The sequence below is a fragment of the Cotesia typhae genome, unplaced genomic scaffold, assembly GCF_013202065.1.
Source record: "Cotesia typhae breed Kobodo isofemale line unplaced genomic scaffold, CoteBio_Ctyphae contig_44, whole genome shotgun sequence".
NCBI lineage: Eukaryota > Metazoa > Arthropoda > Insecta > Hymenoptera > Braconidae > Cotesia > Cotesia typhae.
In genome coordinates this window covers 8,016,406-8,041,641 of record NW_027423753.1, presented here as the reverse complement: position 1 = coordinate 8,041,641, position 25,236 = coordinate 8,016,406, and the positions used below count along the sequence as shown (strand labels likewise).

The window sequence follows — 25,236 nt, the reverse complement described above, 5'->3', positions numbered from 1 at the left end:
TGGAGGTTCATACTCTGAATCAGATCCAAAATTTGTAACTCCACTTAATGTATACGTAGAGAACGACTCTGATTTTTCACTTGGAACAATCGCATGACTGGTAGACGGTTAATCTAAGTCTGGAATAAGATCTGTTTTATAAATTAAACGAAGAAAATGTATAGAATTTATTCATTTTGATGACAAATAATTAAGAAAGGACTCCAAAAATTGTCTAGTCAAATGTCATCTAGTCATCTATGAAAAGTTACACTACTACCTGACTTTATAATAATTAAATATCTCAGATACTTACTACTCTCATCTATTCCCATCATAGTTGTGGTTAAGTTTGATACAGGTACATTATTAGAAAGAATCTCTTTATGGGTACCGAATTTTTGATCCAAATACAACTTTCTAATATTATCATCAAGCACTTTTAAGGATTTTTCGCTCACAATGTCGAATAATTGTTCAAGATCAGTCTGAAATTTCATTTCCTTTTGGTTTTGCGCTGAATTCTTTTTATCGAAATTTTTTTGTAATTTTAACCATTGACTGTGATAGCGAAGAAATTTTTTGACTGCATTAGGAGCTCCACTAGTTGGAATCTAATTTTTCTCCACAGTTCAATAACTTGGTCAACTGAATTTTTAGCACTTTGTTTGATTGAATACTTTAAAATTTTAAGTTGGTAGAAAAACACACGCATAACCTCTTTCACTTTTGGTAACTTACGTTCCGAAATTCTTTGTAGAGGTATTCCGATAAAACGTATTTCTTTATTCATTGTAGGTTAATTGATGATAAATAAATTTATGTGATGATTATAAGACTTATTTAAAATGAATTATTTTATTACGTATTCAAGATGATCAGTTTTAGGAACACTGAAAATACGGTATTAAATGGGTAGATACTGAAGATAGTTGAGAGTAAAAAACATAGATGGCGTTAGTTTCAGAAGACAAACAGAAGAAGAAATGGAATTCAAAACAAAAATCCCCTCGAACGAAAATTTTATGTATATTTTGTGAAAAACAATTTAAAAATACGCACTGAACAAATTTCATAATAATAAATGACAACGCGATTAAGATTTTAAATTATTAAAGATAAAATTTAAAAAAAATATTATTAGAATAAAAACTTTCAAATGAATTTTTGAACAGAAAACATCTATAGGAGTTGCTTTTATAATAAAAACTCAAATTTGTCTAAATTTCCTTGAAACTCACAGAATAAATTGAAATTTTTCGAATTATTGATCAAAAACTAGAAAAATTGATATGCATTGATGTTTGACGATGAATATCTCGTAAACGCTCACTTTGATCGAAAAATCATAAGAGACCATTTTTATAGAGCAGTAAATTTCCTACAAAACTATGAGTTTCATCATTCATAATGATTTTTTTCATTGAGTTATAAAATTCATAAGAAATAAAAAATTTTCCCAAAAATAATCAAACTTTAACCGTTAATATCTTTTAAACGGTTGGGTTTACGAAAAAATCGTAAGAGACCTTTTTTGTAGAGCATTCAATTTCCTACAAAATCTAAGGAACAAGATATTTTTTCAAGTAGTTGGAAGCGAGATATAAATTTTTCTATCTGATAATAAGAAAAAATAGAAAACTGTAAGAAGGAGGACCTTCCCGTTACAATTAAGAACTCATGCTTGGAGAGGCTTTCTTAGAGGTGTCTAGGAACCTATTTTTCAGAGTACCAAACGAAAAAAAAAATATTCTTTTTTTTTTAATCACCCTAATGGACACACTTTAAATCATATTGCAACATGAAATGAAAATAAAATTAATTGAAAGAAATCGAAAAAGCAAACGAAAATGTAAAACTGTTCAACAATCCTAGCGAAAGTTAAAAGTTGAAAAAAAATCAACAAAGCAAACTATAATATCTATTATAAGAAAAAAAAAAAAACAAATATTAATATAATTATACTCTAAAATACTATTATTTTTCATTTTCTTCTTTCACAGAGAATTAACCATGTAAAGCTTGAAGAAAAAAACTCTTAGATCTTTCTGAGTTATTTCATCACAGTTGTCTATTGTCAATGGATACTCCAGACTATTCTATTAAATCATTTTGTGCAATTAATATAAAAATATCCAAGATAGCAAAATTAAACCTGAAGAACTGATCATAGAATTTAAGTTTTAATGTACTCTTGTAATTTCGAAAATAATGGAAAATATAAAAACATACGATAGTTCGAAATTCTAAATCAATAACAAAAATAATTAATAAAAATTTTCGTTTTTCAAATTTTTGTACAAATAAAACAAAATGTGTTAAAAGTTGAGATAAAGTGAATAAATAGATACGCACACAGAAGAATCGGTAAGTAAACTAATTACAGTATATGCAGTGAAAATATTAATTGATCAATAACTTATATTATGAAAATCAAAAAATTGAAAATAAATACTTGTTTTCAATCTACAATATATTGAAAAACATTTAGAAAGGTTAAAAATATCCGTAATTTTTAAGTATCGATTAACACTTGTAGTAATTAGATCGGTGATTGTAAATTTTAACATTTGCTTACAAAATTTTAACTTCATTTTCTGTTAAAATTGTTAGAAAAAATCTGGAAAACGGCTGACCCTAAAGGTCAATGATCATTTTCAATGATTTCTTAAATACTTCGTTTAAAAAATTTTATATTATTTTATTTCTTTAAATTTTTATTCATCAATAACAAAATAATTTTTTAAATTTCGAATAAAAATAAAATCAGCAAACGAGGTTACTAGGATTAACAAACAACTGATTATCTAAACTCAAACGACGTAAACAAATCAATAAAATCTCTCTTATAAATATAATTAAAAGGAAATAATTTGCAATAAAATATAGATTTAATTTGTGATTGAAAAAATAATTATGACAAAACCAAAAAAAAATATTAATTCAGATAATAATCCTAAAGAATCAACGAGTTCTGCTGCAGATTTGCTTGAGAGACAAGAGAACAATAACAATGACTCTAGCCAAGTCGATGATGGGAACCAAGAACCACCCGAGGAGTCACCCATTGAATTATCATCATCTGAGTTCATAAAATCTCTCAAACCTTCTTCATCAACTATGTGAGTAAATTATTAATAATTATGCAAATAACCAATTAAAAAAAATTAGGAAAACGGTTGACCCTGAAGGCCATCCCTTCAACTTCCCTCTACTTTCTTAATTAAGCGCTCAAAATTGCACTTATTATGGTTTTAAGCTCTTCGAGCTCAGAAATATAATTTTCGTGTAGTTTTGAGCTCTCCGGGCTCAAAAGTCTGATGGAAGTTTAATAAAGCACTATTTTTTGAATTTTCAAACCGCAATAACTTTTGAATGAATGAACCGATTTTCACGCGGTTGGTGGCATTCGACGCAGTTTTTCAAATTCTATGATATATTTTCAAACACAAATTGATCAGACCGGAAATTCCGGAAAGTGTTTTTTTCGATTTCTTTCGTCAACGATAACTCACGAACGAATCAACCGATTTTGACTGGCTTGGTGGCGATCGACGTGGTTTTTCGATGTTAAGAGCTGATTAGTTTTGGAATTGATCGGTCCAGCCGTTTAAAAGTTATTCAAAAAAAAACCATATTTGAAAAAATTTTTTTTCGCAGTTTTTTTAAGATTTCTCAAAATCTACCGGTCCGAATCGGTCCAACTTGTATCTAAAACCTAAGTTTAGTTGAACCCTTTCGAATGGCACCAACCGCGATCAAATCGGTCAAGCCGTTCAAAAGCTATGAGAGGTTTACATACATCCACACACACACACACACACACACATCCACACACACACACACACACACACACACACACACACACACACACACACACACACACGTACATACAGACAAACGGACACCCCCCTGGGAGTTGTCAGGGATGCTTCCTAAGCCCTTAAAACGTCGAGATCTGATGCCCACTCGATTTTCGAAAAACGGGGAGAAAATTAAAAATTTTCGAAAATCGGGAAGTTAAAAATGAATAAATATCATTAATATTTATATTAGCGAATTTGTTGGAAGAGTTGTTAGAATTTTTCCTACTAGAAGACACGTCAATCAAGAAACCAATGAGGTATCATTTGTTTTCAAATTCGTTTTATCAAATGATGACCAAGAGTCAGTCCAAGTGAGTGTGTGGAATGATGAAATTGATCGTGTCGTGGACAAAATTACAAATAATGCTGTAATGAAAATTTCCTATCCGGTAATATTACTAATTAGTTGCTAAATAATTGTTAAAATATTAATTAATTTTTCTTATAGATCGTGCATATTGACGGAGCTTTTTCAAAATTCATTGGAAAAAATTTATATTACAATTACAGCACCGTTGAAATTGAATTGTTCATCCAATCAAACACTCAAGTCAACGTTATTAGAAAAGTTGCATCTAGACCAGTTTCTCAAGAAAAGCAATCCCTACCTCTTGTTGAAATTGAAAATTGTGATGGTTACATTAACAAAAAAATTTGTATATACAACTTATATTATTTTAACTCAAGAAGAATTAAAATTTCATTGGAGATAATTAATTTTTTTTTCTTATAGGTGTCCAAGGATATATAAAAACTCAACTGAACATCGCTAGAATACGGGGAAAAGACTTCGCGAGAGATTCTTGCGTTGGATCAATTGCAAACAAAAACAAATATAAGTTGGAAATTAAAATAATTAATTTCGCTGACAACTTTATCAGTCCATTCCTAAAAGGAGAGCCAGTTAAAGTATCCGGAACACTCAAAATTTTGAGGGGTTAATTTAAATATTCAATCTAATTTATTAAATTAATCAATCAGAATATTTTTTAACAATTGAATTTTAGTCACAATTAACTGATATACTACCTTCCATTCAACAATTTTTTAATTTAAAATATTAACAATATTTATTAGTAAAATATTTCTTCTCTTTTCTTAGAACAATTGTTTATTATAATTTTTTTTATTTACGCTTTATATCATAGGGATTGCGATGATTGAGGTTACTAGCATTGAGGACATCTCAAAAATTGACGATGGTTCAAAAATGAGTCTACATGAATTATTATTGGCCAATATGGAAATAAGTGTCGAAATGGTTACTAACAAACGGACTACAACTGGATTTGGCAGCGGCGGAAAAAAAATCGTAGTGATTAGCTATGATTACTTACTTTACACATTTATGACGTTATATTTATTCGTTTTGTTCCTGAATTCCTGATTTGAAATATTATTAACATTGATACCCGAGAAAAATTAAATTTTTCAAAAATAAATTAAAGAGAAATTAACCAAATTTAAAGTGAAATTTTTAGAATTAAGCTATCGTTTTTCAATCTAAAGTTGTTCAGAAATAAAATTACAAAAATTATAAAAATTGTGATTTTCTTGTGGTGAAGAACATCGATAAAATAACTAATAATTGTCAAAAAGTTAACGTTGTATACGTCAAATTAGAAGTAATTTTGTAAGCGTTTACATGAATTTATCAAAAATCAGCTATCTTTTTGGTATTAAAAGTTATACATAAATGAAGCCACCGGAAACGTAATTTTTATTATTTTGATCATTTTGAAGAGCTACTATTTCTAAACTAAACGAAGGTTTTCGCTCATTTTAAGGCTCATGCAAGCTAATTGTGTAAAGAATTTGCATACTAAATTTCACTAGGATCTGTTGAGAATTCTCAACATTCATAAATCGGTTACACTACACAATGCCTGAAAATGGTTCAATAGAACTCTTAACTTTGATAAAATAACTAAAAATAGTCAAAATGTCAATGTTATATACGTCAAATTAAAGGTAATTTCATGAGCTTTCACATGAATTTGTCACAAATTAGGCATCTCTTTTCAATCAAAAGTTATACATCAATGAAGTCACCGAAAACGTGATTTTCACTATTTTGATAATTTTAAAGAGCTGCCATTTCTAAACTTATTGATGGATTTCGCTCATCTTCGAACTCATCCAAGGTTATTATCCATAGAATATGTGTAACAAATTTCATCTAGATCCGTCAAGAACTGTAGACACAATCGCGGCAACATCCTGCGTTATATTACATATATATATATATATATATATATATATATATATATATATATATATATATATATATATATAAATATATATATACATACATATATAAATTTTTTAACTAACGTTATTTTTGAGCTTTACTCGACTAGTTAAGAGATATTACGACAAAATTCCGAGTAAATTCCAACATGAGGACCAATGCAAAAGATTGATTTCTATGAAATCTACCTAATTATTACAATATTTTTACTTTAAATGACGCGCGTGACTAACCAATGTGACTTCTAAAATACGGTGGTAATGGTATTGTGGCTCCACCTACTGCCGTATATTGAAATTTCAAACTAACAGTCAACTACAGTAAAAAATCTTTAAAGTTACCCAACAGTTTTCACTGTAGTTATGGGCTCTAAGTTCAGTATTTAGTATACTAGCAACTAGCTACTTTGATGGTAAAATAACATGGTTAAGTGATGCCAACTTCGAAATAATAAAATTCGCCCTAAATCTGTAAAATCTCTCGTAGAATCGAAAACAGGCGCAAGCAAAAATTTTCAAACTCGCGATTAGTTAAATAAATGATAAGACCCAATAATTTTTTCTAACATATGTATAATTGGTAAAGAAAAACTTATTGACAATGGTGTAAAGTATATATATACATACATATATAAACTTTTGAACCAAATATATTTATAGATTTAGGATTTTTTAATTTATAGCTTAGTTACAAATAAAAAATTTATTGTTTATTTAAAAAGTTTGATTGAGTCCACTAAAATTAAAATCTTAAAAAGAAAAGTCTAAATTAAATTTCATATTTTTTAAATAGTAAGTTAATTGATTTTTTTTTTTTTTTTCAACAGTTGCATTATCTAGTCACTAATTATAAAAAAAACTATAAGACTTTTTGTACTATATTAGTCATTACGTCATACATTATATCATTTAGAAATTAATTCTTAATAACTATTTGAACTTGTGCTAGTGAAGAAGACGATTATAAGCAATCTTTTTAATTATCGAATCACGTTTTGAAAACTCAAATTAACTGTTTAAGATCTTCTCTGCCGAAATTTTAACTTTAGTACATTTAGCTTAGATAAAAAGTATATATCCAAATACTGTTAATTTTAGCCATGAAAAATATAAAATTTTTGATCCACCTCAAAACAAAAGACGTGTGAGCTCTTATTAACATCGCTCATTAAATTAACTCAACTCAAACCAAACAAATGACATGTAAATATTATTGAAATAAAATTTGAAATAAAATCATCAACATAACATAAATTTTTAAAGTTTAGTTTTTTTAAAAGGAAGCTCTTCTTGATTCTCGAAAACCACCTCTTTGTTGGATTTTATTAAGAGAGAATAGATCATTTTCTCTTCATCAATAACTTTAATCGCATCAATAGTTTCGATAAGTATTAATGCACGATCTGTAATAAATTTTTAGTAATTATTAAAACATAAATAATAAGATATACAAATTTTTAAATAATTATCAATTTACTATTATATTTTTTCAAAATTCCAGTGATCTCAACATGGTCGCCTTTAGTGAAAGAACTCTGAAACGGGTGTTTGTTAGGAGGTCAAGATTTACCCAAGCCCGCTTAAGCTTATTATTATTATATATCTATACTATTATTATTATAACTAGTGAGTTGGCGGCGACCTACGCGCCGCTTGACGGCGCATACGACTCCTCTCCCCACATTCTATACTTTTCTACGTATGCACGTTCTTCACTTGGTCGTGCTACAAGCTACCACGTGCTTTACATATATATTAATTATCTCTGTTACAGAATACGTTATATTATTACAATATTATTAATCACAGTTTATTAATTATTAGATACTTAGAAGACAAATAAAGATTTATCTAGATTATTGAATATAAATACTGGTGTAAATTAATTCACTTCCTAACAGGTTATTGAGGCCCAGTGCACGCTACCACAGCGTTTGTGATTTTTTTAACTAAAAATATAATAAATTTTGTGGAAGTGATTTATTATAAGGTAAGAGTATTTATAAACATTAATTTAGAAAATAAAATATACAAAAATTAAGTAAGAAGATAAGACGAAATGAATAGATGAGTGAGTCATGCATGCACATAGAAGATAGAACGCAATAGATGCGTATTAACAGACGACGAATTAGACAACTTAGGAAAAACTGACAAATATTTATTTGCGTCATTTAATAAATTCATAGATTTCTGAAAATAATGTTCAGTATATTAGAATGTGACAAAGAGATTAACATTGAGTAGATTGTCTTTTGTTTTATGATGAAATAATCAGTGAAGCCGGTAGGCGCGAAAAATTTCAAGATGTCGGATAACGGCGTCATAATAATAATAATAATATATAAGAAATCACGTGTATTATACTTTCGATTACGATGCTTTAAGATGATTTAAACTAGATTTTGGATTTGATTATGAATCATAACAAATTTTGAAATAAAATAAAAATGTATTTGGACATGTCATAAATATTGATCAATATAAAATACATATCAGAAATATTTCGGTAACTTGAGATATGCGATGCTTGCGTTCGGTATCAAGTATCTTATAGTTTGTGAGGTTGTTTGTTTGCACAATGTATCCCGAGTGTGTGCGTGATCAACCGCCTTCAACGTCATTTTATTGTCGTACGTAAAACTACACGTTGGAATAGGTGTGCATACTCGAGGTGGTACTGTGTCAATGATCAATCTTGCGTTTCAAATAAAAGTGAATTGCTGTGCGTTTATTTTGGTTTAGAAGCACGAAACAGAATAAAAATTAAGAAGAGTATCGGGTACTAGATGAATAGAATTTTAGAATATTAATAATAAGAGATAGACGATAAATTATTAATTAAATAATAAACTATTAATTAAATGTATATTTAATTAAATTTAAATTCTGTTTCATAAAATCCGAAATAGATGTCAGAGTCAGGTAAAATGATTACACTGGTTGATTATGATAGTGAGGGAAGTCTTGAAAGAATTGAAGATCCTGAAAATGTGGAACGAGAATCAGAATTACAAATCAAGACTGAGAAAATTGTGGACACTTTTTACAGTCTGTCACAGTTTCACAAAGGATTGATTCAATCAGCAGATGAAGTTAATTCAGAGTCATCAACAACAACTGATAATAATAAGGAAGTAAAGGTGTCTTCCAAAAGGATGAATAACTTCTCAACTCCTGTCAAACCAAGCCAGTCGACGAGTAAGTAATGACTATAAAATAATTTAGAAGCTGTAAACATAATTAGAAGACACAATTTAAGAATAGATGAAACTGTTTAAGAGTAGTTAGATGAGGCCTATTTAAGATGTATAAAGATGTATAGATTAGGGTGGGTAAAAAAATCGAATAATTTATTTTTGACTTTATACTCTGAAAAATAGGTTCGTAGACACCTAAAAAGAATTCTCTCCAAGTATAAGCTCTTAATTATAACGGGAAGGTCCTCCGCTTTGCGGGTTTCTATTTTTTTCGAATAATCAGATAAAAAAATTTATATCTCGCTTCCAACTGCTTGGAAAAATATTCCGTGGCATAGATTTTGTGAGAAATTGAATGCTTTACAAAAAAGGTCTCTTATGACTTTTTCAAAAACTCAACCGATTAAAAGATATTCATAGTTGAAGTTTGGCTATTTTAAGGAAAATATTCGTTTTTATTATGAATTTTATAAGTCGATGAAAAAAATTATTTCGGATTGCGGAACTCATGATTTTGTAGGAAATTTACTGCTCTACAAAAATGGTCTCTTATGATTTTTTGATTAAGTGAAGCCGTTACGAGATATTCATCGTCAAACATTAACGAATATCAATATTTCCAGTTTTTGATCAATAATTCGTTAAATTTTAATTTAAACTATGAGTTTCAGGAAAATTTACATAAATTTGAGTTTCGATCGATAAAGAAATGTTATAAACAATTTTTTTAATATTGTTTTCAGTCTTGAGCTTGTTTGATTGCATTAAAACAAGAAATTAGAGCATTTTTTCGACATATAGCCAATGATTAGTTTAATTTGAAGTGAATGACATATTTCTTTGTCAAATTTAATATGAAAAGTATTGAATCAAGTGAGAAACAACCAGTATTTAACTTTTTTATAGATAAATTTTTTATTGAATTATCAATTGCAATATAATTGTCTATATTTTTAACATAACAGTACGCTATTACTATAAATAATTTCTTTTATTACAATTTGGGAATGTTTTTGATGTTCTTTGACAACTTGCAATAAGTACTGGAATTGTTCTTCATTTTTGTCAAGCATTGATTATATTCACTGACTAATGCAACAGCTCGCTCTGCTGAATCATTGACAACTTTTAGTTGTTGAAAGTATTCTTTATTTTCGAGATAACTCTCATTAGTAGGCCATAATTCAACATCGACATCAAGAAAGTCATACGGTAGATCGAAGATTTTGAAAAGATTTAATGACTTTTTAGACACAAAGTCACTCAGAGTTCTCTGCGCCAATGAATTCAAATCTTTTTAGCAATTACAAATCTTTTAGCTTTAGAATCTGTACCTTCACGAGTATTAACAGCTTCAACAATACGTTTTTTTACTTCTAATGGAACGCCATCGTCAAACAGTGATAAAATGGCAAGTTCATCGCTCAAATACCATAAGTGCGAAATCATTTTTTCACACGTAGCTGAAGAAATCAAAGGATTGATATGTTTGTACTCCAATAAATTTTTCATAAACTGCAAGTCATGATAAGCAGCAGTTGTTGCAGAAGTTGATGAAAACCAAGCTTTTAAATACAATGTGACTATAAAAATACAGAAATGACGAAGACCATGCAATTCTTTCTGAGAGAGTTTGAATTCATCTCTGAATAGATACATTTTCAAACTATAAATGGCCTTAGCCATTCATCTAGCATGATGAACAGCACCAGGACGTTTGAAAGAAATCTTTTCTTGAGGCATTTCTCCAAGAAAAATCAATGATAATTCCAATAATTCTTTATCTAACTTATTATAACATTTCTTTATCGATCGAAACTCAAATTTATGTAAATTTTCCTGAAACTCATAGTTTAAATTAAAATTTATCGAATTATTGATCAAAAACTGGAAATATTGATATTCGTTAATGTTTGACGATGAATATCTCGTAACGGCTTCACTTAATCAAAAATCATAAGAGACCATTTTTGTAGAGCAGTAAATTTCCTACAAAATCATGAGTTCCGCAATCCGAAATAATTTTTTTCTCGACTTATAAAATTCATAATAAAAACGAATATTTTCCTTAAAATAGCCAAACTTCAACTATGAATATCTTTTAATCGGTTGAGTTTTTGAAAAAGTCATAAGAGACCTTTTTTGTAAAGCATTCAATTTCTCACAAAATCTATGCCACGGAATATTTTTCCAAGCAGTTGGAAGCGAGATATAAATTTTTTTATCTGATTATTCGAAAAAAATAGAAACCCGCAAAGCGGAGGACCTTCCCGTTATAATTAAGAGCTTATACTTGGAGAGAATTCTTTTTAGGTGTCTACGAACCTATTTTTCAGAGTATAAAATCAAAAATAAATTATTCGATTTTTTTGACCCACCCTAGTATAGATGTTAAGAAAATCCCAGATACTAATTAAGATTACATGTTTACAGGTACAGATGATGGTACAGATGATGCTAAAGATGATAATGCTAAAGATGATGATGATCTTAAAGACAAGAGTGAAAATACCAAGATTAAAAATAGAAGCAGCGAAAAGATGTTAATGCTTGGTAATAAAGATTTAGATGATATGAAGAGGTTGATGCTGGAGTCAAACAAGAAGACTCAAGAAATGGCAATGTCGATGGAAAGAACAGCTAGGAGACTCGAGGAAGTTTCAATTGCAATGTTAGATGCCCTAAAGGTAATGACAAAAGGGTATAAAGCAGAGTTAGATCGCGAAAAGACTAAGGCAGAAGCAAAGGTAAAGAATTCACATACATTTCCTACTTTCCCAAATAAGAATGATTTAGAAGTTACAAATGGGAATCATATTATCTCTAGAGATTTGAATGTAATTAAAGATGCATTACTATCAAATCAAAGTAAGATTAATGTTAGACGAGAATATAGATTAACTCAAAAAACAAACTATAATATCTGGTTTGATTATTTAAAATCAGAACTTACTAGTTGTGATTTATTAGATGTAATAGATGAAAATAACAGTAATAATAATAACTTATCAAATTCAATAAATAATAAAAGAAAATGCCTTGTTAGAGATATTATTATTAATCATTTAGATGAAAATTATCACAAGAGAATTCTTGATATTTCTGAACCCGTAGAAATTTTGAAAAGAACTAAAGAATGGAGAAAAGAACAGATAAACCTTACATCAAGTTCAGTTAGAAAAAGACTGTATTCAATCAAGATGAAAAAGAATGAGAAGGTCAACGACTTTTGTGAAAAATTTGACCCGATCATTAGAGAATATGATTCTTGTGGAGATGGAGAAAAATTAACTGAGCAAGAGATTAGATCAGCTTTTTATCAAGCAATCACCCCTGTAACTCCTCAATTAATGTCCGCAGATTTTCTTAAGAGATCTCAGTCAAAAGAGATGATGACACTAAATGAAATGAAATCTTTTATTCTACAGTTAGAAGCAGAAAAGAAGACCGGAGATGGATATGATAATGTCAAAGCTCAGACAGCCAAATTTGACGGTAAAACAAGATGCTATAGATGTGCTAAGACCGGACATAGAATTGAGGACTGCCCATTGTCAAAAGACTTGTGGTTTTGTTATTTTTGCCAGGACATTAAAAATCACAAAGGTGCAGAATGCAAGGAAGGAAGACTCAAAAGTAAGGTTTTGAATAATAATGATAATATAAAATCTAGAGGTAAAATAGATAGACGAGGTTTTATTAGAGTTAGAAATAATGTGAAGTCTAAGCCATATAATAACGATAGACGTTTTAAGAATTATAATAAGAACGATCAACAGTCAGCTCAAAATGCACACAACAACAGAAGTGCAAAAAGAGTGACTGACGAAAGAAAAGGTAAGAAATTATTAAGTGAAGATTTAATAGACGAGATTAAATTTATTGCTGATTCAGGAGCAACAGATCATATAGTAAAGAATCAATTGATATTAAGCAATTTTGAAAAATGTGAAAATAGAGTAATTAAGAGTGCCAATAAGAATAAATCGGCTAACATTTTAATAGATGGAAACGTGATCTTTTGCTCTACACGAATCAAGATAACAAGATAACTAAATTATCAAATGTTATTAGCGCTAAAGATGTATCAGATAATTTATTATCATTAAGAAAATTAGTAGATAAAGGATTTAAGATTTATTTAGATGATAAAACTTTGAGAGTATTTAGTGAAAATTTAGAAGAAATAATACTAGAAGGAATATATGAACAACCCAACTGGATTTTGAACTTCAAAGTTAAGGATTACATCGACGATAAAAATAAATCAGATTGGGAATACAACGCTTACTGTTGTAAAGCTGTAATGATTCAAGAAGATGACACCGATGAACCAGAAGTAGATTTACAAAGGAAGGAGGGAGATTCAGAAAACATAGAGGCCAAGGATTCTTCAATTAGGAGGGAGGAAGAAGTTACAACACCTCCAGAAATAGAACAACATCCTGAAAATCCAAATGATGACATATTTAATTGGGATTCTAGTTTAATAACTAGAAATACAATTAAGTTAGATGACATCGAAAGCATTAAGAATTTAGAAGTACTATTCACATCAAATTCATTAGAGCAAGGGACAACAGAGTCAAGTAAAATAAATGAAGCTATGTTATGGCATGTAAGACTTGGTCATGCTTCATTAAATTATCTCAAGAAATTACAGAAAGTATACAGCAAATTAGAAAAAGTTAAATTTGATGATTCAATTCTAGATTGTGAAATATATATTATATCAAAGATGCAAAAATTACCATTTAAAGAAGTTAGAAGACGAGTATCAAGACCATTATAAATAATACATACGGACACGATGGGTCCAATAAAACCAACTTCACACCCAGGACACAAAAGATTTATTAATGTATACATAGATGACTACTCCAGATTAGCTAGAGCATATTCAGTAAAGACTAAAGATGAATCAGGAGAAACATTAGAAAAATTTCTAATATCTACAAGAAACCTACTCGGCAAAGGTGAAAAGGTATGCTACGTTAGATCGGATCAAGGAACAGAATTCACTGGTGGAAAATTTCTAGAGGTTTTAAGAAAAGAAAAGATAGAATTAGAATTAACACCGCCTTATACCCCTGAACATAATGGAGTCTCTGAAAGATTCAACGCCACGTTGCAGAGAAAGGTCAGAACCTATATGCTAGATTCTGGTTTACCCAAGAGTATGTGGGAGTTAGCAGTGGATGCAGCTGTTCACTCATACAACCGAACACGACATAAATCTATAGATTATAATGTACCATTGATGAAATTTAATAAGGATGAAAATTGTCATTTTGACAAAATTAAAAAATTTGGATGTATTGGATATATTAGAATTCCAAAACCAGAGCACAAGTTCAGCGAGAGAGCAATCAAAGCAGTCATGATGGGATATAAACCCACAGGATACTTGCTATGACATCCAAGTACTGGAAAATTTCTAGAGTCACGACATGTTAGATTCAATGAAAAATTAGTGTACAAAGATGTATACAAGATTAAACAAACAGAAGAAACGGAAGATGAAATTAGTTGGAAATCAGATGAAAATGTACCAAATAATTTAGAAGACAAAACCAACGAAGAAAAGGAGAAACCGGAACAAAGAAAAAAAGGAAGACCCCGTAAAAATTCACTAGATGTTAAAAACTTAAATGAAAAGAAGAACTCATCAGAAGAAATTAGACCATGTACTAGAGGTGAGATGAAAAGAAAATTAGAATCTAAAAAGGATAAAGATAGAAAATTGATTGAAGACATAAGCTTCGCAAGAAATGTCAACGTGTCTGAAGATCAATCTAACATGGATGAACAAGAATCAATGAGATGTTTAATTACTACTTTAAACAGAGAACCTATCAGCTATGATGAGGCAAGTAACTTAAGTGAAAGAAGTCAATGGATGAAGGCTATCAAAGATGAATTGGACTCAATAACTAAAAATGACGTCTGGGAATTCGTAGAATTGGAAGAAGCAAGTAAAACTAAAGGAAAATTAAATATCATTGATTCAAGATGGGTATTTAAAAGGAAAATAGAATTAAATACAGATGTACTTTATAAAGCACGACTAGTATGTCGAGGTTTTAAAGATAAGAATGATTATGATCTAAAAGATACATATTCGCCAGTATCTAGACTATCACTCATACGAGCATTACTTTCAATAGTAAATAAATATGATCTAGAAATCTGTCAATATGATGTGAAAACTGCATTCCTCTATGGAAATTTAGATGAAGACATTTACATGAAGATACCAGAAGGTCTAGATGTAGATGAAAAGACGAAGCAAACAAAGATACTTAAATTAAAAAAATCGTTGTATGGATTAAAAGTAAGTCCTAAGAAGTGGAATATAAAATTCAATCAAGTGGTAAAAGAGATTGGTCTCGAAAATGATCTACATGAACCATGTTTATACACTTGGAGGAAAAATGGAATTGTAGCTGTACTGCTAATTTATGTAGATGACATTTTAGCTGCTAGCAATGATCCAAAGAAGTTAGATGAAATTGGACACCATTTATGTAAGAATTTTGAGATGAAAGTTCTTGGTGAACCCAAGAAATTTCTTGGAATTGAGATAGAAAGAAATAGAGAAGAGAAATACATTGTATTAAATCAAAGTAGTCATATAGAAAGCATTTTAAATAGATTTAAGATGACTGACTGTAACCCGCAGAATACTAGAATTTTTGAGTCTGCTATCTGATTTCCGCCATCTGGTGGCTGCTATCTGAGTCTGAAATCCGCCATTTTGAGTCTGCTCTCTGAAATCTGCTATCTGAAATTTACCATCTGTTGGTTGCTATCTGACTCCGCCATTTTGAGTCTGATTTCCGCCATTTCAAATTTTGATTCTGATTTTCTGCATTTTTGTTAAAAAATGCACCTGTGATCTCAGCATCAATAATAGTTGCTTAGATCACAGGTGCATTTCATTGTTTATATTCTGAAAAGATTAATATATTCAAACTGTACGTATGAGGAGTACATGCGAGAAGATACGCCATCTGTCGAGATTTCTGTCTACTTCTAAACAGGTCTGAACCTGTTCAAGGTCACGGTAACTGCGTAGTTCTCTTTGCTTTATTCCTAACTGCGTAGTAGATGACGTCATCATACAGGTCTGAGCCTGTTCAAGGTTGCGTAACTGCACAGTTTTCTTTGTTCTATTTCTAACTGCGTAGCAGATGACGTCATCAAACCGTTTTTGAGGTAAAGGAGTGGGGGGTAACTGCGTAGTATCCTCTGGCTATAAAAGCAGCGCGCTCAAGCCGTACTTCATAAAAACGAAGTACATCTCTCGTGATTAAACAATATTCAGTGTTATAAAATATAGTGAAGTTCAATGTTGTGAAGTACGCGAGTATAGTCCAGTGTACAAAAACTATTGTGTAGTGTACATCATCTATAAACAGTGACATAACCTTTAAAAGTGTACATAACCTATAAACAATGTATATAACCTATAAACAGTGTATATTCTCGTGTAAATTCAGTGTGTATATAACCTACAAACAGTGTATATAACCTATAAACTGTGTACATAACCTATAAACTGTGTACATAACCTACAAAATTGTGTAAATAGACAATAGTGAAGTACGTGTCTTTCAACGATGGCTCAACCTAACCTAATTGAGGCTTTAAAAAACTTGATAGATACTATTGCAACCTCATATGCTGATCTGTTGGGAGCACAGCTTATTGACGATGAACATCGTCAAAGGTGTTCACGAGTGTGTGATGAGACCGCTGAGTACTTCAACACAATATTATTGGATCCTGGAACATCAATCCAAGTTAGGCGAAGTGTTCAAGCACACATCAACCAACTTAACTGGTTTGCCGATCAGTTCACCAGACTCGGTAACCAAGTAGTCGGTGAAGATCTCAACCAAGGAGTCAAATGGCGGGACTTGGAAAACGCTTTCGCTGGTAACATCCAGACTGGATGTGTTGTCAACCAACATCACAAAGATCCAGCATCATTTCTCCAAGCCTCACGGGATATCATCATCAACAAGGTACAGAGTGTCTTGAGAGATCTGGCAGGGTTGAAAGTGAATGTTGAACTCTTTTGCACATTCCGGAAACAAGAAGATGTAGAAGAGCGAAAGTCTTTCATCACCAAAAGTCGTGAGATTCTCCCTGCTACATCTCTCCAGGATTGGTACAGTGAACATGTATACGACAAATTACTTCAAAGAATTGAAGAATTTGAACATGAGGGTTCCGGATGGAGTCTGCTTGGACCGAACAGCTTGATGGTGACCATGTCAAGATTCGCATCAACCCAAGTTGGAAACTCCACCTTCGTCAAATTACCGAGGGATATTATCAGGAAGAGTGCGGTTACCAACATCCAAAACAATGACGAGTTCTGCTTCCTGTGGTGTGTCAACGCTGCCTTGCATCCACCAGTATCGGTTCCAGAAAGCCCTACAAGATATTGCCACTTCAGCGTCAGATTGAACTATGAAGGTATTCAATTTCCAATTAAACTTAATGATGTACCAAAATTTGAAAAAATGAATAACCTTAGCATTAACGTATATGGTATAGATTCTGAATTCACGGGTAAAAAGTCTGAAAAAAGTACGATTATTCCATTATATTTAAGTAACTTCGAGTCAGAAACACCAACAATACATTTATTAATGATTAAAAAAAGTGTAAATTATACCAATAATTTAGATAATATTGAGTCTGTCTATCATTTTGCGTGGATACATAATCTATCCGGACTAATTAAAAGTCAAATAACTCTAGGCAGACATAAATTGTACTTTTGTGATCGTTGTTTGAATCATTTCAAATTAGAAAAATGTTATTTAGAACACCGAGCAGATTGTTTCAAATCTAATAAAGTTCGTATGGAGTTTCCTAGTGAAAAAAATAAAATTTTAAAATTTAAAGATTTCAAATCTAAAGATACTGTACCGTTTGTAGTTTACGCGGATCTAGAATGCACACTCGAACCCCCAGAAGATGATGAAAAGACAGTTCATAAACATGTTCCACACAGTATTGCTTACTATGTACATTGCAGCTATGATAACACCCTCTCCAAATTCGAATTGAACCGTTCTCCTGATTGCATAAACTGGTTTGTTCAACAATTAGAGTCATTAGCTCTGGACTTTGAAAAAATTCTAAAGAATCCCATTAAAATGAAACCTTTAACGATAGAGCAACAAGATAGACACAATCAGGCAACTGTGTGTCACATCTGTGAAAAACCAATCACTTCTACAACAGATAAAGTCTATGATCATTGTCACTTCACGGGTAACTATAGAAACGCAGCTCATAAATCATGTAACGTTAATTATCAGAAATCTACCATTATTCCAGTTGTCTTTCATAATTTATCTGGCTATGATTCACACTTTATAATTAAATCCTTAGCTACAGTATTTGAGGGTGAAATTTCATTATTACCAATCAATAAAGAGCGTTACATTTCTTTCACAAAATCAGTTAAAAATACTTCAGTCTCTCTAAGATTTATTGACTCTTTTAGATTCATGGCCTCCAGTTTAGAGAAATTAGCTTCATACCTTGATGATAAAGACAAACAGATTACGCGACTACACTACCCTGACCCTAACAAATTTAAATTAGCAATACGTAAGGGTGTATTCCCGTATGAGTACGTTGACAGCATTGACAGACTAGATGAGAGACAATTACCTGACCAAGAATCATTTTATTCAAAATTAACAAACTCAACTATTTCTGATGATGATTATGCTTTTGCTCAAGTAGTTTGGAATGAATTCGGTATCAATACGTTAGGTGAGTACTCAGACTTGTACTTGAAGACTGATGTACTTCTCCTGGCTGATGTTTTTGAGAATTTTAGACGCAGTTGCTTTAAGACATATAATTTAGATGCCCTACATTTTTATACAGCACCAGGTCTTTCAAACTCTGCAATGTTAAAGCATACTGAAGTAGAACTTGAACTGTTAACTGATCCTGAGATGCTTCTTTTCATTGAAAAGGGTGTTCGTGGTGGGGTATCGATGTGCTAATAGACATGCTGAAGCTAACAACCGGTATATGGGCAAAGATTATGATTCAAACAACCCCGAAACATACTTGATGTACTACGATGTAAATAATTTGTATGGAGCAGCAATGAGTATGTCTTTACCCAAGGGTAAATTTGAATGGGTTGAAAATGTAGACAATGTAGATCAGTTTTTCAATGATGATGAGAGTGTAGGCTACATCCTTGAAGTGGACCTACACTATCCTGAGAAATTACATGATCTACACAAAGATCTACCTTTATGCCCAGAACATTTTGTACCACCTGGCAGCAAACAACAAAAATTAACAACAACTCTGTATGATAAGTCTAATTATGTAATACATTATAAGAATTTAAAACAATGTTTAGATTTAGGCTTAGAACTTAAGAAAATACATCGAGTCTTGAAATTTGAGCAGTCAGACTGGCTCAAGTCATACATTGATAAAAATACTGATTGCCAAAAATTAGCGAAAAATGAGTTTGAAAAAAATTTTTATAAATTAATGAATAACGCAGTTTTCGGAAAGACGATGGAAAATGTAAAAAAATATAAAGATGTATATTTGAGAACGAAGTGGCAAGGTCGATATAATGTATCCGATTTAGTATGTAGACCTAACTTCCACAGCCTTACAATTTTCGATGAAGACATGGTTATAGTAGAACTTAAAAAGGCTAGAGTCTGCTTCAACAAACCAATATATGTAGGCTTTAGTATATTAGATTTATCCAAGACTTTTATTTATGACTTCCACTATAATTATGTGCTTGAAAATTATGCAAAAACCTCTAAATTATTGTACACCGATACAGACAGTTTAATTTACCAATTCAATGTACCCAACATCTATGAAGACATCAAACGTGATATCTCAAGGTTTGATACTTCAGATTACCCACCTAACAACGTCTTCAACATGCCCCTTGTTAACAAAAAGGTTCTGGGACTCATGAAGGATGAGAACAATGGAAAAATCATGTCCGAGTTCGTGGGTCTCAGAGCCAAATTGTATGCCTTCGAAATCCATGATCCTGAGAAGGAAAAGGATAGGATTAAGAAACGGGCAAAGGGTATCGGAGGATCAGCCTTGAAGACTATCATGTTTGATGACTTCAAAAGATGCCTTTCTGAAAATGTGCTGTTAAAGAAAGAGCTGTATATGATAAAAAGCAAAAACATCAAGTGCACACAGTAAAACAGGAGAAACTTGCTCTCAGTTGGGCTGATGACAAACGTCAACTCATTGAGGCAAGCACTGATACTGTGCCTTGGGGTTATAAAGGCTCCTTAGATTTTAAGAAAAGAAAACTTGTAGATGATGAAAATAATAATAAGAGACAAAAAGTTTTGTAATAGTAAAAATAATGTAAATATATTTTTAAGGATTTATGTATTAAGGTTTTGTAAATAAAAACAATGTAAATATAATTTGTGTTTTATATATCTGATTTATTGATCCAACTATTATGTTTAGTATCAAAGCCTAACCATTTAACATAGTATTTATTTCCACGTTTTCTAATTACTTTTTCAACAAGATATACATCTGGATATTTGACTTTGCTGAGTTCTTCGTTGTAAAATCCGCTTTCAATTGGTTGATCCTGATAGTCCACGAGCTTGTACGTCGTTGGATTCGTATTCTGCACCGATTTGATTGTGAAGATTTCTGTTGTCCAGTTTGGTGTGTATCCTTTGTCAAAAACATGCTTGTACTTGCTGATTCGGACTTTGTCTCCAACTTTGAACTTCTGCTTCGATTTGGTTTTCAGTGGTTGATATATATTTTCCAATAGTTGTTTCTCCTGAGCAGCGGTAACATCAACAGGTTTCATTTTGATGGTACTGTGTTTGGTGTTGTTGTAAGTATTCACCAAGTCATCAAGTATATCAGTCCACTTGTAGCTGCCACGAGCTGTAAATTCTCGCCACATTTTATTCTTGAGTGTTCTATTGAAACGTTCACATATGGATGCTTTGAGATTGCTGAATGTTGAGTAAAGATTTATCTTGTGCTGCTTCATCAGATCTTTGAATTCTTTGTTGTAAAACACTTTACCCTGATCAAGATGGAGATTCTTAGGAACACGACCTTGCTGGAGTAGACTTCATAGCACTAGTGACATCTCCACCACTTTTTGATTTAATTGGAACTGCCCAGGCATATTTAGAAAATATGTCTATGATTGTAAGCAGATACTTGTATCCTTTATTGACTGTCGCATATGGAATCATCTCAACCAAGTCAGCTTGCCAAGTCTCATCGAGACCTCGGATGTCAACATGACGACGTTTATAGTTCCTGCGAGCTGGTTTGTGAAGCTCTTCAGCTATCACTGTCTTTTTGTCGTTCATTGAGTTTCTCAGTGAGATATTTGATATTATTTTGGTGAGAGGAAAGTACTGCTTTAACTTCCTCAATAGTCGTCTGCAAATTTCCCACAGCAGCTTTCAGTATTACTATTTCAGAGTGTAAATGTGAAATAGTCTCTTTCTGTTCACTGTCTATACTTTTATTCAGTTCAGACATTTGTCTCAGTACAAACTGCACTGTCGCCGCATCATGTTCATTTGAAGGATTACCGAGATTGCACAGCCTTTTATTCTCAATGTTATAGTTTCCATCAGAAGTTACATTGAAACCTCTACCAGCTGGCCCTCGTTGACCTAAGTTATTGTCCAGTGGACGTCCAAATATATCGATGCTCAAGGTTATGAACACTTTGACTGTCAGCGTGTGAATGATTTAATTTTTCAGAAGCTTTTAATATATAACTCCAGCCTCCCTAAGCTCTTCAATAATTGACATGATTTCATTCGTGTGACTTGGATTTCCAGCAGCTTGAGATGCCATAAGTAGTCGCAAACGATCAACTAGTTCATTTGGATCATCCCAGTAAACATAGTCCATTGGTAATCTCTGTTTTCTTGCAATCATATATTTTGGTAACCCTTTACCGAACTTGGTGATAAAATCAGCAATGTATTTATTGAACTTGATTGTTGTATTTTCATAAATAGTACGATTTGGGTCATAATTTTTCCTATGAGCGTTGGTATGTTGAATTATGTCCAAGTACTTTTTCTTATCATCTGGGGTGATGAGTGCATCCTCTGGTGATTTTCTAAATAATAATTCCAACAACCCAGGAGTTATTGGATAATTTTTTTCTTTGACAGTTATTGTATCATTTGCAAATGAAATAGGTGAATCACCCATATGCATTTCACCGCGTTTTCTGCGTACACCATATCTCATATCATTATCTTTATGTTTTTTACTTAAACGTTGTAGATAATTAGTGAGAAGAGGATTTCTACGAGCTGGAGTACTTGTTGATGGTGGTGGCTGAGTAATAGCAAGTGCTGTATTCTCAAATGAACTTTCATCATCTGTTATTAAACTGTTGTATACTTCTGGATCATCATATAAAGATTTTTCAACCTCTTGTTTTTCAATCTGTGGTTTTTCTTCTTTTTTAATATTTTCCCCTTTCAACTTTGAAGATTCAACTATACTCTGGAGTGGTGTCACAATAGGCTTGAACATTTCCTCCATAGCTTTCTCAGCTGTATCTTTACCCAACTTCAACATCTTGTGCTTCCGTCGGATGGCATCACTGGCTTGAGATATCTGATGCAGAATATCTTTCTGCTTTGATATTTCTTCAGGCTTCATGTTGACAGGTTAACGTCTACAGCATGTATGACTATCACACTCTATAGTACCTCAATTTATACTAATGAAGCAGTCGAATCCTTTGCGATACCTACCACTGTTCAATTCACTGTCTTTATCTATTACCACAAACCCATATTTATTCCAACATGCCGAGCATAAATCTCTGAATGAGTTGTACGACATGTCTGTATTGACATGATCATTATAAATATGCTTCAGATTCATTTCATCTTGACGGAATAGCACGAGAAAGTTTGCATTATCTCTAATCAGATGCTTCGGTATTCGTGTATAAGATTGACAGAGATAGAAGCTGTCTACATCCTTGTGTCGACCCATGCAGAAAAAAGCCTTGATGTGATCTTGTTTTTCACAAGCAACATCATCAAATATCATCAGGGAGTTAGGTTTAGCATCTTCAGGCTTGATTACAGCTTCATGTTCACTGAATGTGAAGAATCCAATACCATCAATCTGTTTAAGCAGCGTCTCCAGGAACTGATACTTTGGTTGGTTAAGAGACTTTGAGTAAAGATATATATTCTCAAACCTCAAACCGTTTGGATGTACAATAAGAGACAGTAGAGCGTTGGTCTTTCCACAGTTTGATGGTCCCCAAAACACTGCACGGATACTGTTGGGAAGTAATGCACCGTGTCGTTTGAGTTTCACACCGGTCCCTTGAACAATTTGATCAAAATTGATAACTGGCAACTGAGCTCTTGATTTGCTGCCCATGACTGCTGATTAGATTCTGAGCTCAAGGGGTATATATACCAGCTTATATAGATTAGCATGTCAGTCTTTGATGTGACATGACTGAGAGCAGACGTGGTGAAGGTTTATTCAACAACATAATCAATAAGCTTCCACTTGAACTTCACATACCAGGATATCAGTATTGTGGTCCGGGAACAAAGTTAGCCAAAAGGTTAGCTCGAGGTGATCCAGGCATAAATCCTTTGGACTCTGCGTGTAAGTAACACGATATAGCTTACTCTAAAAATCGTGAAAATTTAGAAGCCCGTCACGAGGCTGATAAAATTCTTGATGAGAAAGCGTGGCAACGATTTCAAGCGAGGGACGCTACTATTGGTGAAAAAGCTGCTGCTTGGAGTGTGAATAAAATCATGAAGTTGAAAAGACGTTTCGGTATGGGTCTTAAAAAATAAAAACCTATTACCAAGCGTAAGACAATTAAAAGAAAAACAATGAAGCGTAAGACAGTCAAAAGAAAGACAACCAAGAAGAAGGATGTTGCTCTGAGACAGATTGTTGATGAAGCTAAAAAGTCCATGCAGCCTGGTGGAGATCCAGTTAAAACAGCTCTTGGAGGTGCCCGCAAAGCAGTCAAGAAAATTGGTGGGAAGAAAAACGTTCGATTGCCTCGTATTCTACCAGTTCCATCAAAGATTGGTGGAGTACTTCCATTCTTGATTCCCCTGTTTGCAGGGTTATCAGCGGTTGGTGCTCTAACAGGTGGAGCTGCAGGTGTTGCAAAAGCTGTGAACGATGCCAGCGCAGCTAAAAATCAATTAGCTGAAAAGAAACGTCACAACTTGAAGATGGAGGAAATAGCTGTAGGTAGAGGATTATACCTCAAACCTTACCGCAGTGGTATGGGACTTTATCTGAAACCATACCCAGAAGGAGCCGGCTGCAAGAAGTCAAAAAACCAGTAGAGCTACCACATCGAGCACTGACTAACATCGACTTATTAAAGTATGCCAAACTGCTTAAAATTTCAAATTTTCGTGGAGTTTTCATGAGAAATGATTTACCAAAATCTGGACCAAAGACAAACGAATCAGCAATAATAAATTTAGATGATAAACTTGGACCTGGAACTCACTGGGTTGCATACAAGAAGAATCATAATCAAGTAATTTACTTTGATAGTTTTGGTAATCTACAACCCCCACAAGACTTGATGAAATATCTCGATGTAGGTAGCGTAAAGTACAATCATAAAAGATATCAAGACTTTGATACAATCATATGTGGACATTTGTGCTTAAAATTCCTGGCTGGACAACTATAAATTGAATTGAGTCGGGACAACAAGCGTCAGTCATGGCAGAGTCGTTCACCTTGACACTATCCGGAAACTCCTCCATACTGGAGGCAAATTATTTTCCGCCGATTGAGCTATCACCAACAAAAAATTATGTACTTGGACTCGTTAAGCTCCTGACATTTAATTCAATACC

The 25,236-nt window shown here is 32.2% G+C and overlaps 2 protein-coding genes and 1 long non-coding RNA gene across 3 annotated transcripts in view; all 3 read left to right on the top strand.

Moving 5' to 3' along the window:
* The first annotated feature begins 4,080 nt into the window (after positions 1–4,080).
* LOC141528515 (uncharacterized) lies at positions 4,081–4,726 on the top strand. Its single transcript, XR_012479387.1, has 3 exons — positions 4,081–4,213; positions 4,294–4,501; positions 4,579–4,726. It is a non-coding gene; the product is annotated as an uncharacterized LOC141528515 (long non-coding RNA).
* A 3,295-nt stretch (positions 4,727–8,021) lies between these two features.
* Positions 8,022–12,196, top strand: LOC141528936 (uncharacterized). Its single transcript, XM_074245230.1, has 4 exons — positions 8,022–8,085; positions 9,008–9,296; positions 11,729–12,042; positions 12,143–12,196. Exons 2-4 carry the CDS (start codon positions 9,008–9,010, stop codon positions 12,194–12,196), a joined length of 657 nt encoding a protein of 218 aa, XP_074101331.1. The 5' UTR covers positions 8,022–8,085.
* Positions 12,197–12,643: 447 nt separating this feature from the next.
* LOC141528935 (uncharacterized) overlaps positions 12,644–25,236 on the top strand; it is a 29,558-nt gene continuing 16,965 nt past the window's right edge. Inside the window, exon 1 of the mRNA XM_074245229.1 lies at positions 12,644–12,931. Within this exon, the coding sequence (XP_074101330.1) occupies positions 12,749–12,931 (183 nt within the window). The 5' untranslated portion in view covers positions 12,644–12,748. The remainder of the gene's footprint in view (positions 12,932–25,236) is intronic.